General features: G+C 41.5%; 1 protein-coding gene across 2 annotated transcripts in view; it reads left to right on the top strand.

Annotated features, from left to right (window-relative positions):
- The window catches only part of stat6 (signal transducer and activator of transcription 6, interleukin-4 induced), a 28,427-nt gene extending 7,659 nt beyond the window's left edge, over nucleotides 1-20,768 (top strand). For both annotated transcript variants that reach the window (XM_034086952.2, XM_034086953.2), the window contains 19 exons: nucleotides 7,623-7,768; nucleotides 8,084-8,228; nucleotides 8,601-8,681; nucleotides 9,023-9,209; nucleotides 9,360-9,460; nucleotides 9,909-10,057; nucleotides 10,250-10,366; nucleotides 13,181-13,348; nucleotides 15,050-15,137; nucleotides 15,652-15,774; nucleotides 16,010-16,102; nucleotides 16,238-16,441; nucleotides 16,524-16,618; nucleotides 16,713-16,846; nucleotides 17,070-17,219; nucleotides 17,302-17,362; nucleotides 17,447-17,533; nucleotides 19,730-19,795; nucleotides 19,894-20,768. In XM_034086952.2, the coding sequence (XP_033942843.1) occupies nucleotides 7,635-7,768; nucleotides 8,084-8,228; nucleotides 8,601-8,681; nucleotides 9,023-9,209; nucleotides 9,360-9,460; nucleotides 9,909-10,057; nucleotides 10,250-10,366; nucleotides 13,181-13,348; nucleotides 15,050-15,137; nucleotides 15,652-15,774; nucleotides 16,010-16,102; nucleotides 16,238-16,441; nucleotides 16,524-16,618; nucleotides 16,713-16,846; nucleotides 17,070-17,219; nucleotides 17,302-17,362; nucleotides 17,447-17,533; nucleotides 19,730-19,795; nucleotides 19,894-19,954 (2,244 nt within the window). In that variant the 5' untranslated portion in view covers nucleotides 7,623-7,634 and the 3' untranslated portion in view covers nucleotides 19,955-20,768. The remainder of the gene's footprint in view (nucleotides 1-7,622; nucleotides 7,769-8,083; nucleotides 8,229-8,600; nucleotides 8,682-9,022; nucleotides 9,210-9,359; nucleotides 9,461-9,908; nucleotides 10,058-10,249; nucleotides 10,367-13,180; nucleotides 13,349-15,049; nucleotides 15,138-15,651; nucleotides 15,775-16,009; nucleotides 16,103-16,237; nucleotides 16,442-16,523; nucleotides 16,619-16,712; nucleotides 16,847-17,069; nucleotides 17,220-17,301; nucleotides 17,363-17,446; nucleotides 17,534-19,729; nucleotides 19,796-19,893) is intronic.
- The last annotated feature ends 243 nt before the right edge of the window (nucleotides 20,769-21,011 follow it).

Here is a 21,011-nt window from a genome sequence, read left to right as displayed (position 1 = left end):
GCGCCGGTAAGGCTCTGAAGCGCGAGGCCGCCTGGAAGCCAGGCGACCTGGGGCACGAAAGTCATTGGCCGGTTGAGTGGGCCGCTGGGAACTCTGCCGACCACCCCAGTAAGCCGGTGGCTGAGCGCGGCTGCTAGAGCGGCCCATGGGCCTGCCGGGAGCGGCCGCGGGACTGCGAAGACCCGAGAGCTGCTGCCTGGTCTGCCTCGCTTGGGCAGCGCGCTCCAGTGTCTCCAGGGCAGCTGACCCAAACAGCTCCCCTGGCTCGACTGGCACGCTACGTAGGACCCTCCTACATGTCTCCGTCAGTGGTGACTGGGCCAGCCAAACCTGGCGACGAGTCTGTACCAGAAAAGACATAACTCGTCCCAATTCCCTAGTCATTAGGGCAAAGGCCTGCAGTGATGCATCGCTGAGGCCCAGCAAAGAAGGCTCGGCCGGAGCCTGCTGCAGCGAGGCGGAGACGGCCAGCATTAGATGGGAGAGGGAGTTCCCGATACGACCCATGCGTGCCGCTGCGTCGTAGGCCCTACAGAGCAGCCCATCCGTGACCCTGCACTGAGGCTGAGGGCACCTGACCTCAGGCCTTAAAGCCTCGTCAGGAGCCAGAATCAGGGAGGCGATGGCAGGCTCAATGGGTGGCATGCCACCCAGCCCCGCCCTCGCCGGGTCCTGCATGGCAGCCAAGGTCCGGGCATCGGAACCAGTGCGGCTAAAGGCCCTGGTGTCCCTCCAGCATGCCTGGAGCTCCCTCAGGTACTCCTCTGAAGGAGGAATGGTGAGGGGGACACGGGCTGGGTTACGCCTGAAGAAGGCACTAGCCGGAGCCAAGTTGGCCTGCGGAACCGGAATCTGCAGGTGCGCCAAGGCTGTACGAATGATGGCCGCCATGGAGCCATCCTCCCCGTCCTGCAGAGACCCCTGAGCAGAGGAGAGGGAAAACTCCTCGAGCGGGACCTCGTCCTCCGTCTCTTCATTGAAGAGGTTAGCCGAAGCCGCTAGCGACAAGGCATCCTCGTACAGAGGTGCGGCAACCGAAGGAGGGGCGGCAACCGAAGGAGGGGCAGCAACCGAAGGAGGGGCAGGCGGCCCGCTAGCAGCCCCTATACCGGGCCCCGGCTGAAGGGCCACGAGGAGCGACTTCATCGTGTCCATGTCGGTAGCTAGCTGATCCACTCTAGAGGACAGCCTGTTCCTAGTCCTCTTATTGGGGGGTGCACGAGGCCGAGGCAAGAGGGGCAACGGTCGTGGCCGTCCTCGGGCTCGAGAGAAGCCATACAGGCGCTACATGAATGAGCCATTCTGTAGGTAGCCAGATGCAGAGAAGCTGGGAGCGGGTGCGGGAACACAGCCTTCACCAGCTACCTGCCCTTCACTGGCTGAGCCGAGGCGAGTGCCAGATGCAGCGTAACCGGGAGCGGGTGCGGGAACGCAGCCTTCACCAGCTACCTGCTTAAACCAAAACACAAGGCAGTTAGCGTCTACCAGGAGCGGGGGCGAGAACACTGCCTTCACTGGTTAATTTACAGACGAATGCCTGATGCAGCGTAACCGGGAGCGGGTGCGGGAACACAGCCTTCACCAGCTACCTGCTAAACAGAAAACACAAGGCAGTTTAGCGTCTACCAGGAGCGGGGGCGAGAACACTGCCTTCACTGGTTAATTTACAGACAAATGCCAGATGCAGCGTAACCGGGAGCGGGTGCGGGAACACAGCCTTCACCAGCTACCTGCTTAACAGAAAACACCAGGCAGTTTAGCGTCTACCAGGAGCGGGGGCGAGAACACTGCCTTCACTGGTTAATTTACAGACAAATGCCAGATGCAGCGTAACCAGGAGCGGGTGCGGGAACACAGCCTTCACCAGCTACCTGCTTAAACCAAAACACAAGGCAGTTAGCGTCTACCAGGAGCGGGGGCGAGAACACTGCCTTCACTGGTTAATTTACAGACGAATGCCTGATGCAGCGTAACCGGGAGCGGGTGCGGGAACACAGCCTTCACCAGCTACCTGCTAAACAGAAAACACAAGGCAGTTTAGCGTCTACCAGGAGCGGGGGCGAGAACACTGCCTTCACTGGTTAATTTACAGACAAATGCCAGATGCAGCGTAACCGGGAGCGGGTGCGGGAACACAGCCTTCACCAGCTACCTGCTTAACAGAAAACACCAGGCAGTTTAGCGTCTACCAGGAGCGGGGGCGAGAACACTGCCTTCACTGGTTAATTTACAGATGAATGCCAGACGCAGCGTAACCGGGAGCGGGTGCGGGAGCACAGCCTTCACCAGCTACCTGCTTAACGCAAAAAACCAGGCCGTTTAGCGCCTACCAGGAGCGGGGGCGCAAACACTGCCTTTACTGGTTAAACTGAAGACGAACGCCAGATGCAGCGTAACCGGGAGCGGGTGTGGGAACACAGACTTCACCAGCTACTTGTTTAACAGGATAAACACGGCAACTTTAGCGTTAAATCAAAGGCGAATGCCAGCTGTAGCTAAAGAAAAAAGAACGGCACGGGAAACTCCGGTGCTCAACCCGGCGTCCGCCGAGTGGCTGCAGCCGCTACTGCTAACTAGCCAGTACAGCTCAATGCCAATGAAGTTTAGCTCAATGCTAATGAAGTTTAGCTCAATGCTAATGAAGTTTAGCTCAATGCTAATGAGGTTTAGCTCAATGCTAATGACGTTTGGCTCAGCGCCGCGGCCAAAACAGTACAAAAGCACAGCAATACTCCTGGGAGAGGGAGCGAAAACACCTCCGTCACCAAAAGACTCAGCAAACAGATAGAAATCAGGACAACTAGGCTGGGAGAGGGAGTAGAAACACTGCCGTCGCCAACCAAGCCGACACCAACCTGTCCGCGGCCCCGACTGGATGAGTCGCGAAGCTACATGCAGCCAGCTGTTTGCAGAGAATCCTTAACAAATGTTCCGAACGAACGAACGCTGTAGGCTACAAAAAATGTAGCCAAGGTACTCTCGCGCAGCGAGAAGATGAAAAGGAACAGATCCTCTGTCGACACCGGCTGATGTAGCCGGTGTCACGTGGGTCACAGGTGACTTTGTTGTTATTGGTACTCGAGCTGCGCATGCGCGCGATGGACATATCCAGTGCTAAAGCACCGCCTCTGGCGGTCAGTAGGGACGAAATAGAACTAAAGTTGGTTTTCTGTGTTAAATACGAGCAACATTAGTTGTCTTATTCATTGGGTATTTTGAACACTTGTACTGTATATGAGTAGTTGTAATTCACAGTGTTAGCCAACATTATAGACATTCAACACAGTTTGAAGAAAGTATGTAAACAGTGGCTAAAGAGGCAGACATATGTCCTGTACCATGGCCATGGTTTTACTGTTGATTCCAGAGTAACAGTGTGGACAATGTAGTTATAAAGCAGCCTTACTGAGGTGCTGCCGCAACATGTGAACACAACTTCAACTGCAAGAGACCAAGATGGCTGCAAGAGGATGACAGGATCATTGTGTGTTTATTCTTCTAAACTCTCAATACTAAGAGTTCATACTGATACTTCAATCAATCAATCAATGTTTATTTATATAGCCCAATATCACAAATGTTACATTTGTCTCAGTGGTCTTCACAGTGTGTACAGAATATCAGTATGACAATACTTGTGTTCAAGCCAAAACACATTGAATAGCCATCTGTGAAACAAGTCTGAATTCCTTTGCTCTTACTGTCGTTGTTTGTTGTTTACTGTTGAAGCTGTCTCTGCAGGACTGACATGCTCGTTTACACTTTCTAATGCTTTGACCCTCCAAGTTGTATTGGGCGGTATTGTCCAGAGTTTTATTCTATATCCGATCAATGAATGGAAACTGAGAGGGAGCAAACCGCAATGAAACCAAACCATCAAATGAAAGTCAAAGTATGATGTTACATGTATCATTCTAGACTTCAAAAAGAAGCAAAGTGGAAGAGCAACCTGTTGATATTATCTTTAGAAATGCAATGTTCGCCAAAGGAGACCACACAGATATTCAAGGTTTAAAGTTAAACAAATGTATTCAACCCACAATAAACAATAAACAAAAATATGATGAAATATGTAAATTGTTCTAATCAACAATGTAGTCTAGAGCGTAGAGTTTAGAGCTTAGGGAGTTGGCAGCGTGGAGTGTAGGTAAAGTGTGGAAAGCAAATTGAACAGTTATCAAAACACAAACAAACTAAATCCATCTAGTTTAAAGGAAATAGATCATTAACATGTTGTGCCATTCCATAAAGCAATTAGGAGAAGTTCATTTTGGCTTATCCTGAAACACATCTGCTATTCAGACTGCGAACATAGACAATCCCCTAAGCTACAAACAGTGTCTTTGAGATAACTTAAAGCACAAGTCAGCATTTAATAATTAACAAACAGCCAGATAGAGGTTGACATAAAAAGCCTCAGGTGTGATAAACATTCATTCACAATTGCAACTAGAGAATGCAATTGCTAGTGGGAATGCTTTATGCTGAAAAGCTGATGCTGAATTGCTATGCTGAAATGTAATGTGTAAGAAGAAAGTGAAGAATTTAGATTGAAATGATACATGAACACTGGGGGTTTCCATGTGTGATGAGAGAAGAAAAGAAAGTAAAAAGGCTTGGAAAAGCAGCAGAATATTTGAACTGCAAACTTTTGAACTAACTTGATGGCGAATGATCTGTCGCCATGGCAACGGCATTTGATGACACCCCATAATACGCTTAGATGTGTTGATGGCTGCATCGTTACCAAACCTGTGAAGTTTTGGGCTATTTCGAGAATTTGAACTGAAGTTGTGAGAAAACCGTGTTTCATAATGAGCATTGTGTTGCCAAGTTAACAGCATTTGAATACATCTTAAAACTGTCAAATAGATGTCTTCACGGCTGGACTGTTAGCACACATGTGAAGTTTGAGCACTTTTTGACCATTTTCATAGGAGCTATAGCAATATCGTGTTTTACGGTGAGGGATGCGTTGCCATGGTAACAGCTTTTGAGGAAAACTCACTAATGGCACATAGACATGTTGAAGGCTGGACCATTAACCATTATCTGAAGTCTGCTGCTCTGAGCATGTCAGTTGGAGTTATGACATCATCGTGTTCCATGACACAGGTGTTTATATTTGAGCTAACGACGTGTCCAGAGATCAAAGGTTTCCATTGTTCTGAATGAGAGATAAACCTCTTACATGTGAACGTTTTGTTGAAGAACCGTAACAGATATCGGTGAAATTTCAACGTGTGAAGCATCTGTAGGAAGTTGAGCATCTGAAGTGTGCTTTTTGTGTACCTTCGGGTTAATAATGTGGCCTTTTTGGCAGATTAACAAAAGGTGTGCGGCTAATGCTGAGAGTAAAGATCAGCTTGGCTTGGCTTTACAATTGGCTTTAATGGAGACATTTTTTGTCACTTCATGCCCTCAAGAGGCATTTTGTTTAATTATTGTTTGCTTAATTTCTTTTCATTTTTCAAGCTACGAGATGTTTTCCTACGTTTATCATGACAAATTATGTCTCAGGAATGTAGGATTTGGGAATTATGGCAGGTTTAAACAAAAATATGAAGCCGAATTTCAAGCTTTCCTCCACTCTAGCTTTGAGATCACACACCTTAACGAGCTACTCAATACACACTAATGTTAAAATCTGAAGAAGGCCTCTTTACCAAGGTCTGAACAATGTTTAATATTTCTAAAAGTATATCAGATTTAAAAGTTGTTTAACATGAATACTGTCAGAAAGATGTGAAACATTTTAAAGTTGGAATGAGGTTTCTGAGTGAAAGTATGAAGGAACAGTTAGCAGTTGAAGTCGCATGAAGATTTTTCAAGTCTGAAGAGTTTCTCCATTGACTTCAATGTTAAAAATGTGATGAATTGTGGGATGTATCTCTGTAATTATGAAAGTTATGAATGAGAAAAGTAATAACCATCGATTCCCGACCGAGCTGAACGTTTTGATGTTTGAACGGAGTTTCTGCGATGTGGAATGTGGGAGAAGAGGAGGCGCAAAATAACCCGGCAGAATAATAAAGAATTTTGTGCGTAGCATAACAGATAGTGAATGCTGTATATTTTACTGTACATTTATTTTAATGAACTATTATAGTATGACCTTTTATGAAATGTTTCAGTAGTGAGATGGTCGTACAGCATTTGGATGGTAAATGCTTTGAGCCCTGTTCCCTTTATTCTATGTTGTCCCTAGGCAAGATACTTAACCCCCATACTGTACATAATGACATATTAACTTTTTAAGATTACATTTTATGACTTACAATACTATAGCTTTTAACGACATACTTTGATATTTAACGAGACTTACTTTATGACATACTGAACATTGACTTTCATCATCATCATCATCATCATCTTTATTTAAAGAGACTCTTGGTCCATTATTACAAAACATACAACACTCAAATACAAACTAAAAAAAGGCAGCCATACCAATGTTTCCACAGAGGTGACTGGTATCGTACAGCACTGAAACACGGATTTGACAGTAGCATAATGACAGAGTTATGAGAAACATTCAATCGACAGATGAATTTGTACATCAGATTTCTCAAAAGAGCATGGAACGTGTTGACTCGTGCATTACAGAACATTTCACTGAACTGAACATTGACTTTGTACGCCCCTGGCCCTATTTGGCCGTATGTTCTCTTTCTGGCTAAATTAAAGATACTTTATAATGTGAAATCTGTCAACACAGACATCACAGAGATCACCAAATAAACAGAAAGTCCTTTTCAGCATACACATGACAAAACACAAAACTAAGACTGCAGACAGATATCAAGCTTTCAGATGGTTTGAGTTTGAACAGTATGTGGTTCTCCCCCTATGTTGGAAGCTGATAAGGCTCACAGGGCATATGTGCTTGTTGCCAACAACATACTAAAGACATCTATCTCTGTCTCCTCAAAGCTATGGTGTTTTACAAACCTTTGTTTGATCTACTGTACATGCAGTGGTTTTGAACTACATTTATTTTACTAATAAAAATCCCTGTGCAAAGACTAAAACCAATGTTTTCTGTGAATCCTGACGCAGAGTAATACTCTGGCAAATAACTTAATTGATCTCCCAAAATGTTGTAAACAAATAAATGAGCTAGGGTGTTTCTCAAACCGTTATCATGGGAACTGTAGTTTGAATCCCACATTGGCCATGTTGGTGGTGTACAAAATATATCTTATTCAACATTGTTTGAACGTATCACAGCGTATCAGCTTGTTCCAGCTTGAAGTGACCTATTTTAATGCAATACTTTTTAATTGGCTGCTTCTTTTCATGAAATGGAAATACTCTACTTGTCCTTTTAGTTCTTTTGAAACCTTGCACATCGGGAGAATACTGAAATAAAAAATTAACTTTTAAATAGTTAGCAGTCTTTAAAGATTCACATCTTCGGGAGGAATACATTTGCTTGGTAGTGTTGCAAAAAGGATAGGAAAGTATACAGTCTTATGAATTGTTGGTTTTCATGGGATTTGTTGATAATAAGAAAAACATAGAATCACTGTTGATGCCAGTGTGGTGAGTTTTATCAAAACACATCCTGTTTGTTTACACTGAAAAGTTATACATAATGTCCTCTACTTTGACCTGTGTAGCCCTGCTTGATCATGGCCCAGTGGATACACATGTCCCAGATGATCCAGCGCCTGTCTGATGACACGGTCAACAACCTCTATCCCCAAACCGCCTTTCCCATTGAAGTCAGACATTTTTTAGCTGAATGGATTGAGAGCCAAAGATGGTATGACACAAACACATGTGCACACACTTTATAAAGTAACATGAACATGCTTGCAGATGTACACAATAGTCATGCGTATGCTTAATGTTTCTTTCTTAGTCTGTGGTCTTGTGTTTGTGTGGATCTATATGCATTGGTGTGTGTGTGTGTGTGTGTGTGTTGTGTGTGTGTGTGTGTGTGTGTGTGTGTGTGTGTGTGTGTGTGTGTGTGTGTGTGTGTGTGTGTGTGTGGTGTGTGTGTGTGTGTGTGTGTGTGTGTGTGTGTGTGTGTGTGTGTGTGTGTGTGTGTGTGTGTGTGTGTGTGTTCTTCTCACAGGGACAACTTTGCACTGGAAAAGGTGGAGCTGGAGAGCCAGGCTCAGACACTGTTGGACCAGACCATCAGCATGCTGCAATCCATTTCGCAGCAGAATGCCAACGTGGTGGACAGAATGAAGTTGATGCAGATCAGCAGGAACATGGTAGGGGAACAGAAACCCTCAATAACACAGTGTTAGTCTCCATGCTGTTTGTAATCTAGATTGAATGCAATTGTGGTCTAATTCTGAGTAGATGCCAGTGGTTGCAGCAGATTTGTGTCACTCATATGGCTGAAACCACGAAGATGGTGTCATATGTATGGGAATATTGTATTTTTTGGGTATAAATCGTTACAGATGCCCACAACATTCTTTAAGTACTTCTTGTAAACATAAAAACCCACATATTGTACACTATTGACAAGATAGCTAAGGGAAAAAAACTGTTTTGTCAGTGACATTACCTGAATACTAGTAGCCACACAGTGGTATTTTGGATTGTTTTTAAGGATTTGTAATATGCTTGCTTTACAGACCATGCTTAATAAGCAGCCTCTACGATTTGCAGTAATGGTCAAAGAAACCCTGGCGAAGGAGAGGGCTCTGCTCGGCACGGTAAGATCTTTCAAATAAGAAATACGCTCTGTGTTTAGTTTAACTACAGCCCTCTTCTTAGTGTGTGAAAGGCATACTACTACAAATTATTTAAAGCCTTCTTTCAAGACATTTTCAAGGGAAATGTGTGCATTTTAGTATGCAAGTAACAGTCACCAGTTGGAAATGTCTCTTTAGTGTTTATTGTTCTGCTCTGAGATTCGTGAAAATAACGATTAATCTGTTTTTGAAATCAATTCCACTTTTAATTCAATATAACTAGTGGAAGCATCATTTTGTTAAATCGTTCTGACGCCACAAACAATACTGTAAGTGTATTAAGTGCACTTCTATGTTTCTAGCTTCCTCAGACGCCCAGCAGTACTCCACAGTACCAACAGCACCAGAATAGAGAGAACTCGTTTCCCAGCATGCAGGATGTAGACCACCTGGTTCTAAAGGTGTTGGAGGTCCAGGACATTCGGCAGAAGATGCACCAGCTGCAAGAAGAGCTCAACTGGGAAAGACAGAACTGTGAGGGTTTACAAGGTGAGAGACACAAACACTGAACACAGAGATTCTCTTTAGTAACGCCCTGCTTAATCTTCGCGTAATGCATGGTTGCATTTATTTGTTTGTCTGCTTTTTAATTTTTGTTTGTTTGGACTCAACATATGATGTTATTGATTGTTTGCACAGGGCCGATCCAACAGAACGGAATGGATCCCAAGAATTCAGAAATCCAGAAACTCCAGAATCACATCCAACAGCTGGAGTACAACGTGAAAGCACTGGCCACGGTGAGCTTGGAAATGGCTTCAGACCAACATTACTGGCTTCTTAGAGGGATATTGCTTGATTATTATTTCAGTCTGAGGCTACTTATCTTTCTAAAATAGATTCATTGATGTCTTTTGTCTATTTTATGAAAGAATACTGATTATACTGAGGTGTCAAATGTGTGTATATTCTGACCAGTACAGTATAATATTTGCAGATTTACTTTGTTTGTTTTCAAATTTACAATTTACATTTGGAGATTTTAGAAGGTTCAGTTTCATACGTTTATTAGAATATAAATGTAACAGTTGGTGCATAAATGCAGTCTTGGATAGGTATAGATGTATTTACTATGTCTGTGTTTATATGCATGATGTGTATGCATGATGTGTTTTGATGACATAGACATGAATCAATGTGTTTGCCCACGTGCGAAAGTGTAATGTGTTTGGATGTGGGTTGTTGTAGAAGCGTTTCCAGCTGCTGAAGGAGTGTGTAGACTGTTTGGATCAATGTCAGACCCGACTGATCAGCAAGCTGAAGGCATGGCGGTGGGAACAGCACAAGTCAACCATCGGACATCCCTTTGACGAGAACCTCCACCCTCTGCAGACCTGGTGAGGCGCACCCCACTGGGAAAATACCAACCAGTTTGATGATTTTTGGTTTTACGCTTTAAAACATCATATTCTTTGGCAAACACATCATGTAGGAAATACTGTAGGTTGTGACAATCATATGAGTTTACGTTTTTGTGTTTGTTATTTCTTTATTGCTCCTTGACTATCTTTTAACTTGTTATCTGCTAGGTGTGAGCAGCTGCTTGGCGTGAATGGGAAGCTGAGACAGGAGCTAATGCTGATAGGGGAACCAATCCCAGAGCTCCAGGAGAGGCTGGGGAAACTTCTGCAGGTTCTGATCCAAAGGTAGCTCAGTCACATGGCTTTCTTTTTTGTATTTCCTTTTACATTGGAGAACTATGAATAAAGTACATTTACTTATCTTAAAATGTTCCCTTCCTTTTTACTCTACTTTTAACCTGTTAAACCCCAAGGTCCCCGCCGGCGGGTACTTTTTTTTTTTTTTTCACGACACTGTGTCTCAAGGGATCTTAATACAGGGCTGCCAACACTCACGTATTGAGCGTGAGAGTCACGCAATTAACCCATATCTCACGCACTCACGCCACACTTGCCTTTCCTCATGCTAAGTTTTCGTCCAAAATAAATGTATATAAAAATAAAGTGAAGGAACACCAAACTGAGTGGTCTACAAAATGAGACGGTCTTGTGGCTTAGTTCAGTAAAGTTGGAACGATATTGGGAGATTCTGATTTCCCAGATCAATAACTCATGAACACAAATGACGTCTCCTAAGTACCGTAGTAAGGTTGACAACGAACTACAATCACATTTTGATCAAAAAAAGCCAATACGCGCCGTTCCTCCAAGCTGGACACATTACATTAGTCTCTATCCGCAGCCGGAGAAGAAACGAGTGCTCAGGGCCCGTCTGCAAAGTGCAACTCCGAAAAAAGAGAATACAATAATATTCAATCACTATTATACAGCTTATTACTACCAAACTCACTACACACATCAATAGTCTCCTGTGTGTCATACTACAGCAAGGAGTTTGGAAGAATATGCTTTTGAATAATTTTGGGGAATATTTATAATGTAACATCTTCAATAACTATGGCATCATCTTAAATAACTTTACTATTATACAGTATATTTCTACCAAACTCACTATTTGCATTGTTGTTGTTAGCATCTGGTTAGCTTAACGGATATTAGAAGCTGTTTCTAAAACAAGGAGAGGGAGAGCTCTGTCCTGTCAGACTGAGAGATAACTACAGCTCAGTGAGGTAAGGGACTCTCTGTTTAGATAGTTAACTTTAGTCTAGTTATCTAGTTATACAGTTTAAAAGGTGAGTGATTTGTAAAATATCCATAAAGAAAAAGAAAATCTGTTTACCATAAATTCATTTTGCTCTCAACGTGCACCAGGTTGATACATTTAACTTCAATATTTAAAAAAATATATCTTCCCGAGGGAGCATTCCCCCGGACCCCCCTAGAGGAGGTGAGGTGAGGACCCCCCCCCCACTTATAACATAGCACTTGATTGTAAGAGTTGCGGGTACACTGTGTATGTGCGTATTCCACTGTAGAGCCCGGTACATGAATGGGAAACCCTAGTTTGTACATGTTCAATACATTTGTAACACTGTACATGAACGTTTCTTTTTTCGGTTCACCAAAAAAAAATCTCACTTCGAGCTGAACTCAAATGTTGGCAGCCCTGCTTAATATTTAAGAACCTATTAATGTTATACCAGATTAACGGGAATAATCTCAGCTAACTGACGATACAAACCATTTTTACCAAAACAAAACACAAGTCTCATAAGAAGCATCTAAATGACCCCTGAGCGAAACATGCTAACCTATTACTGCGCTGATAATCACTCCTAGCTCCCTTATTACCTATCCTAGGTGCACATCCAAGACACCGTTTATGATCGCAAGGAGACACAGAATCTAACGGTGTCCACCTCAACACTGAAAGATACAAACTCGTGACGTTATCAACAAAAACGTACATCAAAACAAGTGGCGCTAAGTAGCCCACAACGCTAACATGGCTTACCTTCGTCTTTGTCTGGTCTAAACTGATCTTCAATGGCATTAAAACGATAAAAACGATGCTGTAGTTAATCCATAGGTTAATATCCAATGCGACTGCGTCCCCTTTGAAATGTTCAGATAATCCATAAGTAATAATAGCTTTTCCGTTGCTTGATATCAGAGCAGGATATTTCTCCCCTCTGCTGAAAGCTAGCATGCGCAGAGACGCCACCTTTTTTTTTAACATGAGTGTGTGCGGGACGATTTCCCTTGGATTATATTGGCTCTAACGGTCCGAAAGAGATGTCACATGTCATAATCGAACAGGGGGGGCCAGAAATATGGAAACTATCTCTGTATTTTGGATTCCTAAAGCTTTTAGTCTACTAACCCATCATCCAAATGGCTCGCTGCACCATCGCTGTGAAGGGGACCCAAGTTCCCATCAGCAAAAACACGTGGGTTTGCTATCCTGGCTCCAAAATGGTGGAATGAGCTCCCCATTGACATCAGGACAGCAGATAGCTTACACACCTTCCGGCGCAGACTGAAAACTCATCTCTTTCGACTCCACTTCGAGCGATAGAACTATTAACAAAGCACTTATATACTAATAAAGGGCTGGCTTATCTAAAGCCAGTTGAGTAGCACTTGAAATGTTTTTGCTCTATGAAACCTGATGTACTTATATGATTCTGTTTTCTTCAAGTTTGTATTTTGTTGGTCGAACGCACTTATTGTAAGTCGCTTTGGATAAAAGCGTCAGCTAAATGCAATGTAATGTAATGTAATCATCCAAGGTTAGTTTTCACTATAAGTACAAAATATCTTTTGGACGGACACTATAATTTACAGTTTTTTATCATGTTCAATCTGAATTTTCTTTAAAATAAAAAACATCTATATTGATTCTGACTTTTCTACATCCAACTCACAGGTTTATCATTACTTTGAGAAAAAAGATTATTAATTGAACCCTTTTAGAAGGGAAGATATGGTCATTTGTTCTGGGAATTTTCGAGCCTGAAACCTGAAAAACAGGCTTTTAACACTTGTTTCCAAACAGGAAGCATTTTTCCTCACTCCTTTAACTGATTTCTCTTTCAGCTCTCTCATGGTGGAAAAACAGCCGCCTCAGGTCATTAAGACCCAGTCAAAGTTTTGTACAACAGTGCGATATTTGCTGGGGGAAAAAGTTGCTTCTGGGAAGCCTGTTGTGCTGAAGGCGCAGATCATGAATGAAATGCAGGCCAGGAATCTGGGCAGTGTTCCCGGGTGAGTCATATTTACACAACATGGAAGACTGCACACTGCAAACAGATCTTCTATACCTCTGCTATCTTTAACAAATATTTAATTTATATTAAAGGGATAGTGGAAATTGAACCCCAAATAGTTTACAAGCATAATTACATACCAAAACAATCACACCTGATTAAAAAATATAATAATTGCCTTACGCATGTTAGAAGCAATTTATTGCAGCTTCCCCGAACTTTTTTAGAAACGAAATTATCGATTCAGCCAAACCGGAAGTGAGGAAAACTCAGGAAGACGAAACGATAACAAACAATGGTGTCTATGCAGAATGAACGTGGAAGGGCAAATATACCAGACAAAGAAGAAGGATTGTACGAGGTATCCAGTGATGATAGCGAGTCAGAAACATCCTCTTGGCTTTCCTACGAAAATGTAGTTTTAGGAACTGAATCTGAATCCGGTTCAGTAAGCGACGATGGTGAGAATATTGAGCCAGACGATGGACCATTACGTCATTATTTGTTCGAGCCCGAGCCCGAGGTGCTGGAGTTAGTTCACGGCATGGGCAATGGCGAGGATGACCGGGACCAGGCGCCAGATGATGCACTCCTACGCACAAATAATCTTGACTGGTAGGTTCCTAAGCATAGCTCACGCTAGGCGCTATGTTATATATTGCAAAAGTTGGCATGCATGTACTGTAGGCCTATGGCTATGCCCGAGGATGACTGCATGTAGGGTACATTTCATAACATACCAGGGTCAGGTTCACATAAATTATCTTGTCACATTTATTATTGTATATGTAACAGCCTTATGGGCATTAATTACATGAATAAATTGAAATTAATTGTATAAAAGCATGATATACAGCTAGAGCCAATCGGTCTTTTGACGTAGTAGGGTCCTAATTCTAGGCTAGCCAGGCTGCCTGTCAAGTGTAGGCTGTACTCACAGTACTGTTAGTCTATCATGTCTATATGATGACTGTAGTGTACACATTCGACACTGTGTACCGGATTATCGGATGACGAGGCTTCCGGTCGCCTAATCGACAGGCAATAAATGGCGTTGTACACAATGGTACAGGCTAATGATGCATTAAATCAGCCAGAAAACATAATAAAATACTCACTTCTTATGTATTCCACTTTCAATTTGAGCTAGAGACAGAGGAATCTCGAAACAATCGTCAGTAAAATGACGGGAGCACACGACTGCCGAAGTACTCGTCAGCTTCGGCTCCGTGAAGTTTGCCCGTGTTATCTGAACAAATTTCACCCACTAATGACGAATGGCTGGGTTTCTTGGAAACGCATGCGTCGAAACGCCATTCTCTGCATTTGCTGTCGCACTACAGCCATACAAAACACATCTATTCACCATAATAAAGGTCGGCTATTCACATGAAAATTCTATTGAATGTCCGCCATTGTTTGTGCCCGTCTTCCTTTGTTTTCGTCATCACCCGAAGATTCCCGACGATCCCCGAAGTATTTCGTTTCATTGAGAGGGCGTGGTCGGGAGCAGTAAAATTGAAAATAAAATGAAACTCGGCGCATGAAATAAAAAAAAATTGTTTATTATGCTTATTTTTAATAAAAAATAGTTAAACCCAAAATTCGCGGATTTCCACTATCCCTTTAATATAATATCATTTCAGAATGGGCTCTATTAATTAATGGACATTGAAACTCTTTGTTTTGTTACCTGCAGCGATAATGTTGGGGAACTGATCAACAATACAGCCATCCTGGAACACAACGCAGTCAGCAAGAGCACGTGTGCCACCTTCAGGAACATGGTATTATTCAATCCTAATTTCTTTCTTTTTTATTTATTCCTTTATTTATCCAGGTGTATCCCATTGAGATCATTGATCTCTTTTTCAAGGGAGACCTGCTCAAGTAGGTTCCACATGAAACATAAAAACATAAACAGAACAACAAAAAGGACATCATACAGCATCATTACAGGGATTTACAATTTACATAACTATCCACATGAACAGGTACCAACAGCTTCCGATTGAGTAGCATCCAACCGAGCTTTAAAAACATTTAGTGGCACCAGATTACTCAGTTTCCATTCCAATTGCAGACTATTCCAAGAGAGTGGAGCTGCGCATCTAAATGCCATCTTCCCTAAGACAGTCCTAGCAGTTGGCACATTTAATAAAAACACAGCATGCAATCTCAGGCAGTAGCCACTTACAATTTGCCATGAGATCAGGGAGCAGATGTAGGATGTATTTCTCAGCCTAGATTAGATAATTGTTTATTTGTCAAGAAATTCAAACCCTCATTTTCCTTTAACAGTCCATCAAGAAGATCAAAAGGGCCGACAGAAGGGGATCGGAGTCTGTGACAGAGGAGAAATTTGCTCTCCTGTTCTCGGCAGAGATCACCATCACAGGCTGTGACACTCCCTACAGGATACAGGTTTGACATATCAATTGTTCTGTCGGTTTTAAACTGTTCTATATATCCTGTTGCTCTTCGAAAGTATGGGATTTGGGCCTTTAGATAATCATGCTTTTTCCTGTTTGAAATTCCATTTAACACTGTGGCATCCAATTTTCTGGCATATCATTTGCCAGCAGACACACATTAAAGCAGTGATACAATGAGCTGACAACAATAATCTCATAAAACGAACAACTGTCATTGATTATAGATGATCTCACTGCCGGTGGTAGTCATTGTCCATGGTAGTCAAGACAACAACGCTCTGGCCACCATCATATGGGACTGTGCTTTTTCCGAATCAGTAAGTGTAAAATGTGTAATTTATTTGTATTGCTTTTATGTTCCTTCACTTTATTCTCGGTTAATTAGTCCCTGATATCAATGTAAATGATTATGAGTGTTCTCGCCTTGTCAGCCTTTTTGTTATTGTCATCAGGACAGAGTGCCGTTCATGGTGCCGGAGCGCGTGCCCTGGAGGATGATGTACAGCACTCTCAACAGTAAATTCACCTCTGAGGTCCAGACCAACCACAATCTGGACCATTATAACCAGCACTTCTTGGCCCAGAAGATATTTGACAAGCCAGATTTTGCCGACGACTTCAGCAACATGTTGGTTTCCTGGGGCCAGTTCAATAAGGTAAACGCAGGTGTATGTCCTCTTGCACAGACATACAGGCTCACACACACTGACATCTCATGATGCAGTTTCAATCTTACAGGAGGTGCTCCCGGGCCGAACATTCACCTTCTGGCAGTGGTTTGAAGGAGTGATGGACCTGAGCAAGAAGCACCTAAAGACCTACTGGAGCGAAGGGTGATGACACGTCCCTTGCTGTTTAGATATTTAGATATTAGATAGTATCAACCTGCTACAGTCTGTTAATATTTACAAGTGTGTGTTCCACTAGGCTTATATTTGGCTTCATTGGGAAGCAGCATCTCCACCTGATTCTCAAAGACAGGCCCAACGGGACCTTCTTGCTTCGCTTTAGTGACTCTGAGATCGGAGGCATCACCATTGCATATGTGTCTGCTACTGAGAGTAAGTTTCTGTTTGGTCTGTCATGATGCTACGGTGCACACTGTAAATAAAGTGGTGGCATACATACAGTATATCCTTTATATATTTTATTTTAGTATTTGATTCTTCCAAACCCTCCCTTATTTTGTGGTCGGTCCTCCGGAACTATCCTAAATCCTGGACCAAAACAGATCGGACATTGATTTTAGACTCTTACCATACATTTGGACCTCATTTCTTCTAGATGGGGGACAGAAAATCCAGAACATCCAGCCCTTCACCAAGAAAGATCTTGATATCCATAACCTTGGTGACTGCATCCGGGACATCAACGACATAACATACTTGTATCCTGCATTTCCTAAAGATGAAGTATTCAAAAGATTCTACTCAGGTAATGGTCTTCATGCACACATCAGGTGTTTATTCTTCAGCTTAAGTGAGAAGTATAACTGATTGTTTTTTCCTGCTAACAGAGCCTCGAGCCTCACTCCCCGGGGGCTACATCCCTGTGTCTCTCCAGACTAGAGTTGGCACGTAAGTGACTATTTTATAAGTTAACCATATCATTTGATGCACTTAGAGTAAAATGGCTGTAAGGTCACATGTTTGTGTGTGCAGAGAGGGCAGAGAGGGCAGCTCAGCCATCCCCCTGACTCCCAGTATGACCCTCATCGCTGTAAGCCCAGCAAGTAATATCTACCCTGTGTAAGTGGTACTTCTCTTTTCTTTCTCTCTTTCAATTTATTTACATATTACCAACTAACTTCCTCTCATTCATATTCCCTGGTTTTAAATTATTGTCATGTTAAGGAGTTTTAGGAGTTGATGTCTCCATTTAAATATTTTAGTGATGTCTGTGAATGTTATGTTGCAAGAGTAGGTGGTAAACTTGCTTCTTTATGTAATTTTTTCTTGTACTCGTGTTTTGGTCATTTGTCTCATTATGTACTTATCTTACATATTAGTTATGCAACACCATCTACCATAAAGTCTCATGGAAAAGAAAATACTGTGCAAATACTACACTCTAAAAACAAATGCCTTGGCTCAACAAAGAAAATCAGTTTGCATCAATGTTTATTGAGTTAAGACAACTTCTAATGAAATTGTCTTAAAGCAACAAAGTTATTTGAGTTAGGGGAGAAGGCTTTTCCTCTACAATCAGAGGTGTTTTTAATTACCACTTACTTAATAATTGGTAGCATAAACACAAGTTTTGAAGTTGATTACTCAAAAGATTAAGTTGTTCCGGCTTGTTTTACCGTATGATTTAAAAGGAATTGTAAGTTGTATGTACTTAATTATCATCATTGTGAACACAAGTTTTTAAGTTGACAACCATTTATAAATTAAGTTGCTCCAAATATATTGTATTCAATAGTTTTTTTTCTTAGCTTTTTCATGTTTTTGCCTTTAAAGAAAGAAATTAATTGATTCCACAACAAAAATATTAGGCAATTCACTTTTTATTTTGAACTGCAGTTGTTTATTTTAACACATGATGTTTCAATCAGGAGAGAATTCATTTAGTTTGAACATTTATTGACACATGCCATATGATAAGGTGCATGAACACCTGAAATCACAGCTGACTGCAGGAGAGAGGAGAACCATTTTAAAGTTTGGCTGCAGCACGTTGATTGGCTGCTGGAGAATGAGGTGAAATGTAATAGGTTAAAGAGAACGCCTGTGATGAGCTGATTATATGCAGCTGTGGAGTGAATGTATACACCCAGTCTTCCTGAAAGAACTTGCGCTGAGCTTCATTTAAATCTTGAAAAAAAAGATAAATAACACACATTTAAATTGCCCCACAAATAATAAATAAACACATTAGCCATATTACCATGGGACATGGGGACACAGCAAATAAATGCTGCCATCACAACGAAGTTAGAGGCCTTTGCATATTTAAAACCAGTGCCAAATATGTCAAATCTGTAAAGTTTTTGTAAAACGACAGTAACAAACTCTCCCATGGATTTTATTTTATTTCAAGATTTTTAATTACGTCGCTAAACTCCTTGAAAAGGTCCTCTTCCTTTTCTCCAAGGTACACGACAAGGCAGAGGATGGCTATAGTTCTCTGCGTACTTCAATTGTATTGTGGTTTTTTTTTTTTAAGGAAAAAAAGATAAATGACCTAAATGAATATATTCTGAATGGGTGACTGCCAACAACTTGCATTTCAATGACAACTCTAAATAACTATCCTACCTCAAGAAGCATGTCCTTGATCTGCTTCACCGAGATTCATTTTTAATAAAAAGCGATATCACAATAGCAACAAAAGTATTTTTACTCTCACAGTAGCCTCTACTTTGTATCCTCTCACAGAACTGCTAATTTTGGTCAAACATCAATTTGCCTATACAGTGCAACTACAAGGCTATCTACTGTATTTGAATGACAAAAGATGACACTCACCTTAAAATGTCCTTTGTATATTTCTACATTATTTGTCGGAACTTGTCCAGGCATGTTAAGTGGGAGTGGACTTGAAATCCTTAACTCAAGGTGTAGAACAATTAAGTTATCAAGCCAATTGCATTACTTACTACAACTTGAATTTTGTTTTAAGTCAATTAACGCAGAAATCAGAGTTCAAATTACACACAATATTAAGTTGATGTAATTCCCAACATTATTACGTCAACACAACTTATAAATTAATGTTTGCAACTTAAAATGTTTATCTAAAATCCATTAACTCACATTTTTATCTTGCAACCATGCATTTAATTAAGTGGAGGTGAAAGGTCGCCTGAATTCGTTTTTAGAGTGTAGTCCTTTGATTAAGTGACTGAAGGAACCTTCTCCAATTGGCCATAGTTAGCGTACTATTAATAATAACAGTTATTATTGATTGTTAAAAGCGCTTTTTTTTACTGTTTTTTTCAGGAATCAGTTCCAGCAGGAGCAAGACATGGAAGGTGGACCTAGTGGGGAGTTCTCTGGCTTCAATGAGTAAGTAGGTTTTAATGTTTCCGTCTATGCATACAATCTATTTCTATGTTGCTTTTACAGTGTTTAATGGTCATAATGTGTGTATTTCTGTCTTCTAGTCAGGCATCTGCCAATATGGAAATAGATTTCGAAAGTCTTTTAGAGAATCTGCCGGAATGAGGATTTCCCATCAAAGTTGTTTTTGGAGTGCAAAGCAGACATTAGGAAGAGACCAGAGCCAAAGTCGTCTGTCTCACCTTCAAATAAATAAAAAAGGGCATTCTGACTTTCTTCCTCGCTATCATCCTCCAGATAAATCCAACTTTTGAGTAAAAATGTATGGGATGTCTCTGCAATACAATTTGTTGAGCTGATGCTATGTGACAGCAGGAAATCCTTTTATGGACAAAGTCAAACGGAGAACTAAGGAACAGAAAGAATCGTCGCTGCCCGCTGGCTCTTCTTGTTGTACACCTGTACACTGGTGGTTTTGGTATTTTGTTGATTGCATCAGTGGACATCAGTATGTGTGTTTTTAGCCATGATGAGGCAAGTATTTCCCTCTTGTATATAACCCTTCCTAAGCCTCAGCTCAAGAATGCTATAATGTTATACACCCCTCCTACAGTATACATGGTAAGGACTTCCTAACTTAGACAATGTTATTAAGCCTAATGTGTTTTATGATATAGTAAAGATAAGTTACATTAAAGGGACAATAAGCTTTTCCATAACCATGCACTGTGAAACTATACAACATTGATGGACACTTACAATTCACTTATAAATAGCAAAAGTGGCAGTGTTGATGGTGGTGGGTGATGTTTATATTATATCTGCCTTCTTAAATACTCGATAATGTGTATTTTTTTGTTACATGTGTTGTTCGTCACTCTCAGCCAATAATGCATGACCTTATGCAAACAAATGATTGGTATCTGTCTACAGTCTTTGGAGTGATACAAATCATAAATAAATGACCAGTGTATGTCCAGACCTTTATTCCTATGCAAATTCTCAAATTAGATGTTATTTTATGTCTTACATGACATTTGAATGTTTCTTGGTGTTGGAGAGTAAACACATGTTTGCTCATGGGATACAGAATAAAGTGATTAGCATTGCAGTTAATATGATGCATTGCAGGGTGAAGAACAATATTAGTCTGAAAGAGGAAGCCGTTTCTTTACTTTGTGGGAGCTTTAAATCCAAATGTGTTCTCATATTAGCAGCCTTT

This window comes from Pseudochaenichthys georgianus, chromosome 7, assembly GCF_902827115.2.
Source record: "Pseudochaenichthys georgianus chromosome 7, fPseGeo1.2, whole genome shotgun sequence".
In the NCBI taxonomy this organism is placed as follows: Eukaryota; Metazoa; Chordata; class Actinopteri; order Perciformes; family Channichthyidae; genus Pseudochaenichthys; species Pseudochaenichthys georgianus.
Note: the sequence above shows the minus strand (reverse complement) of the source record. Positions and strands in the feature narration are given on the sequence as shown.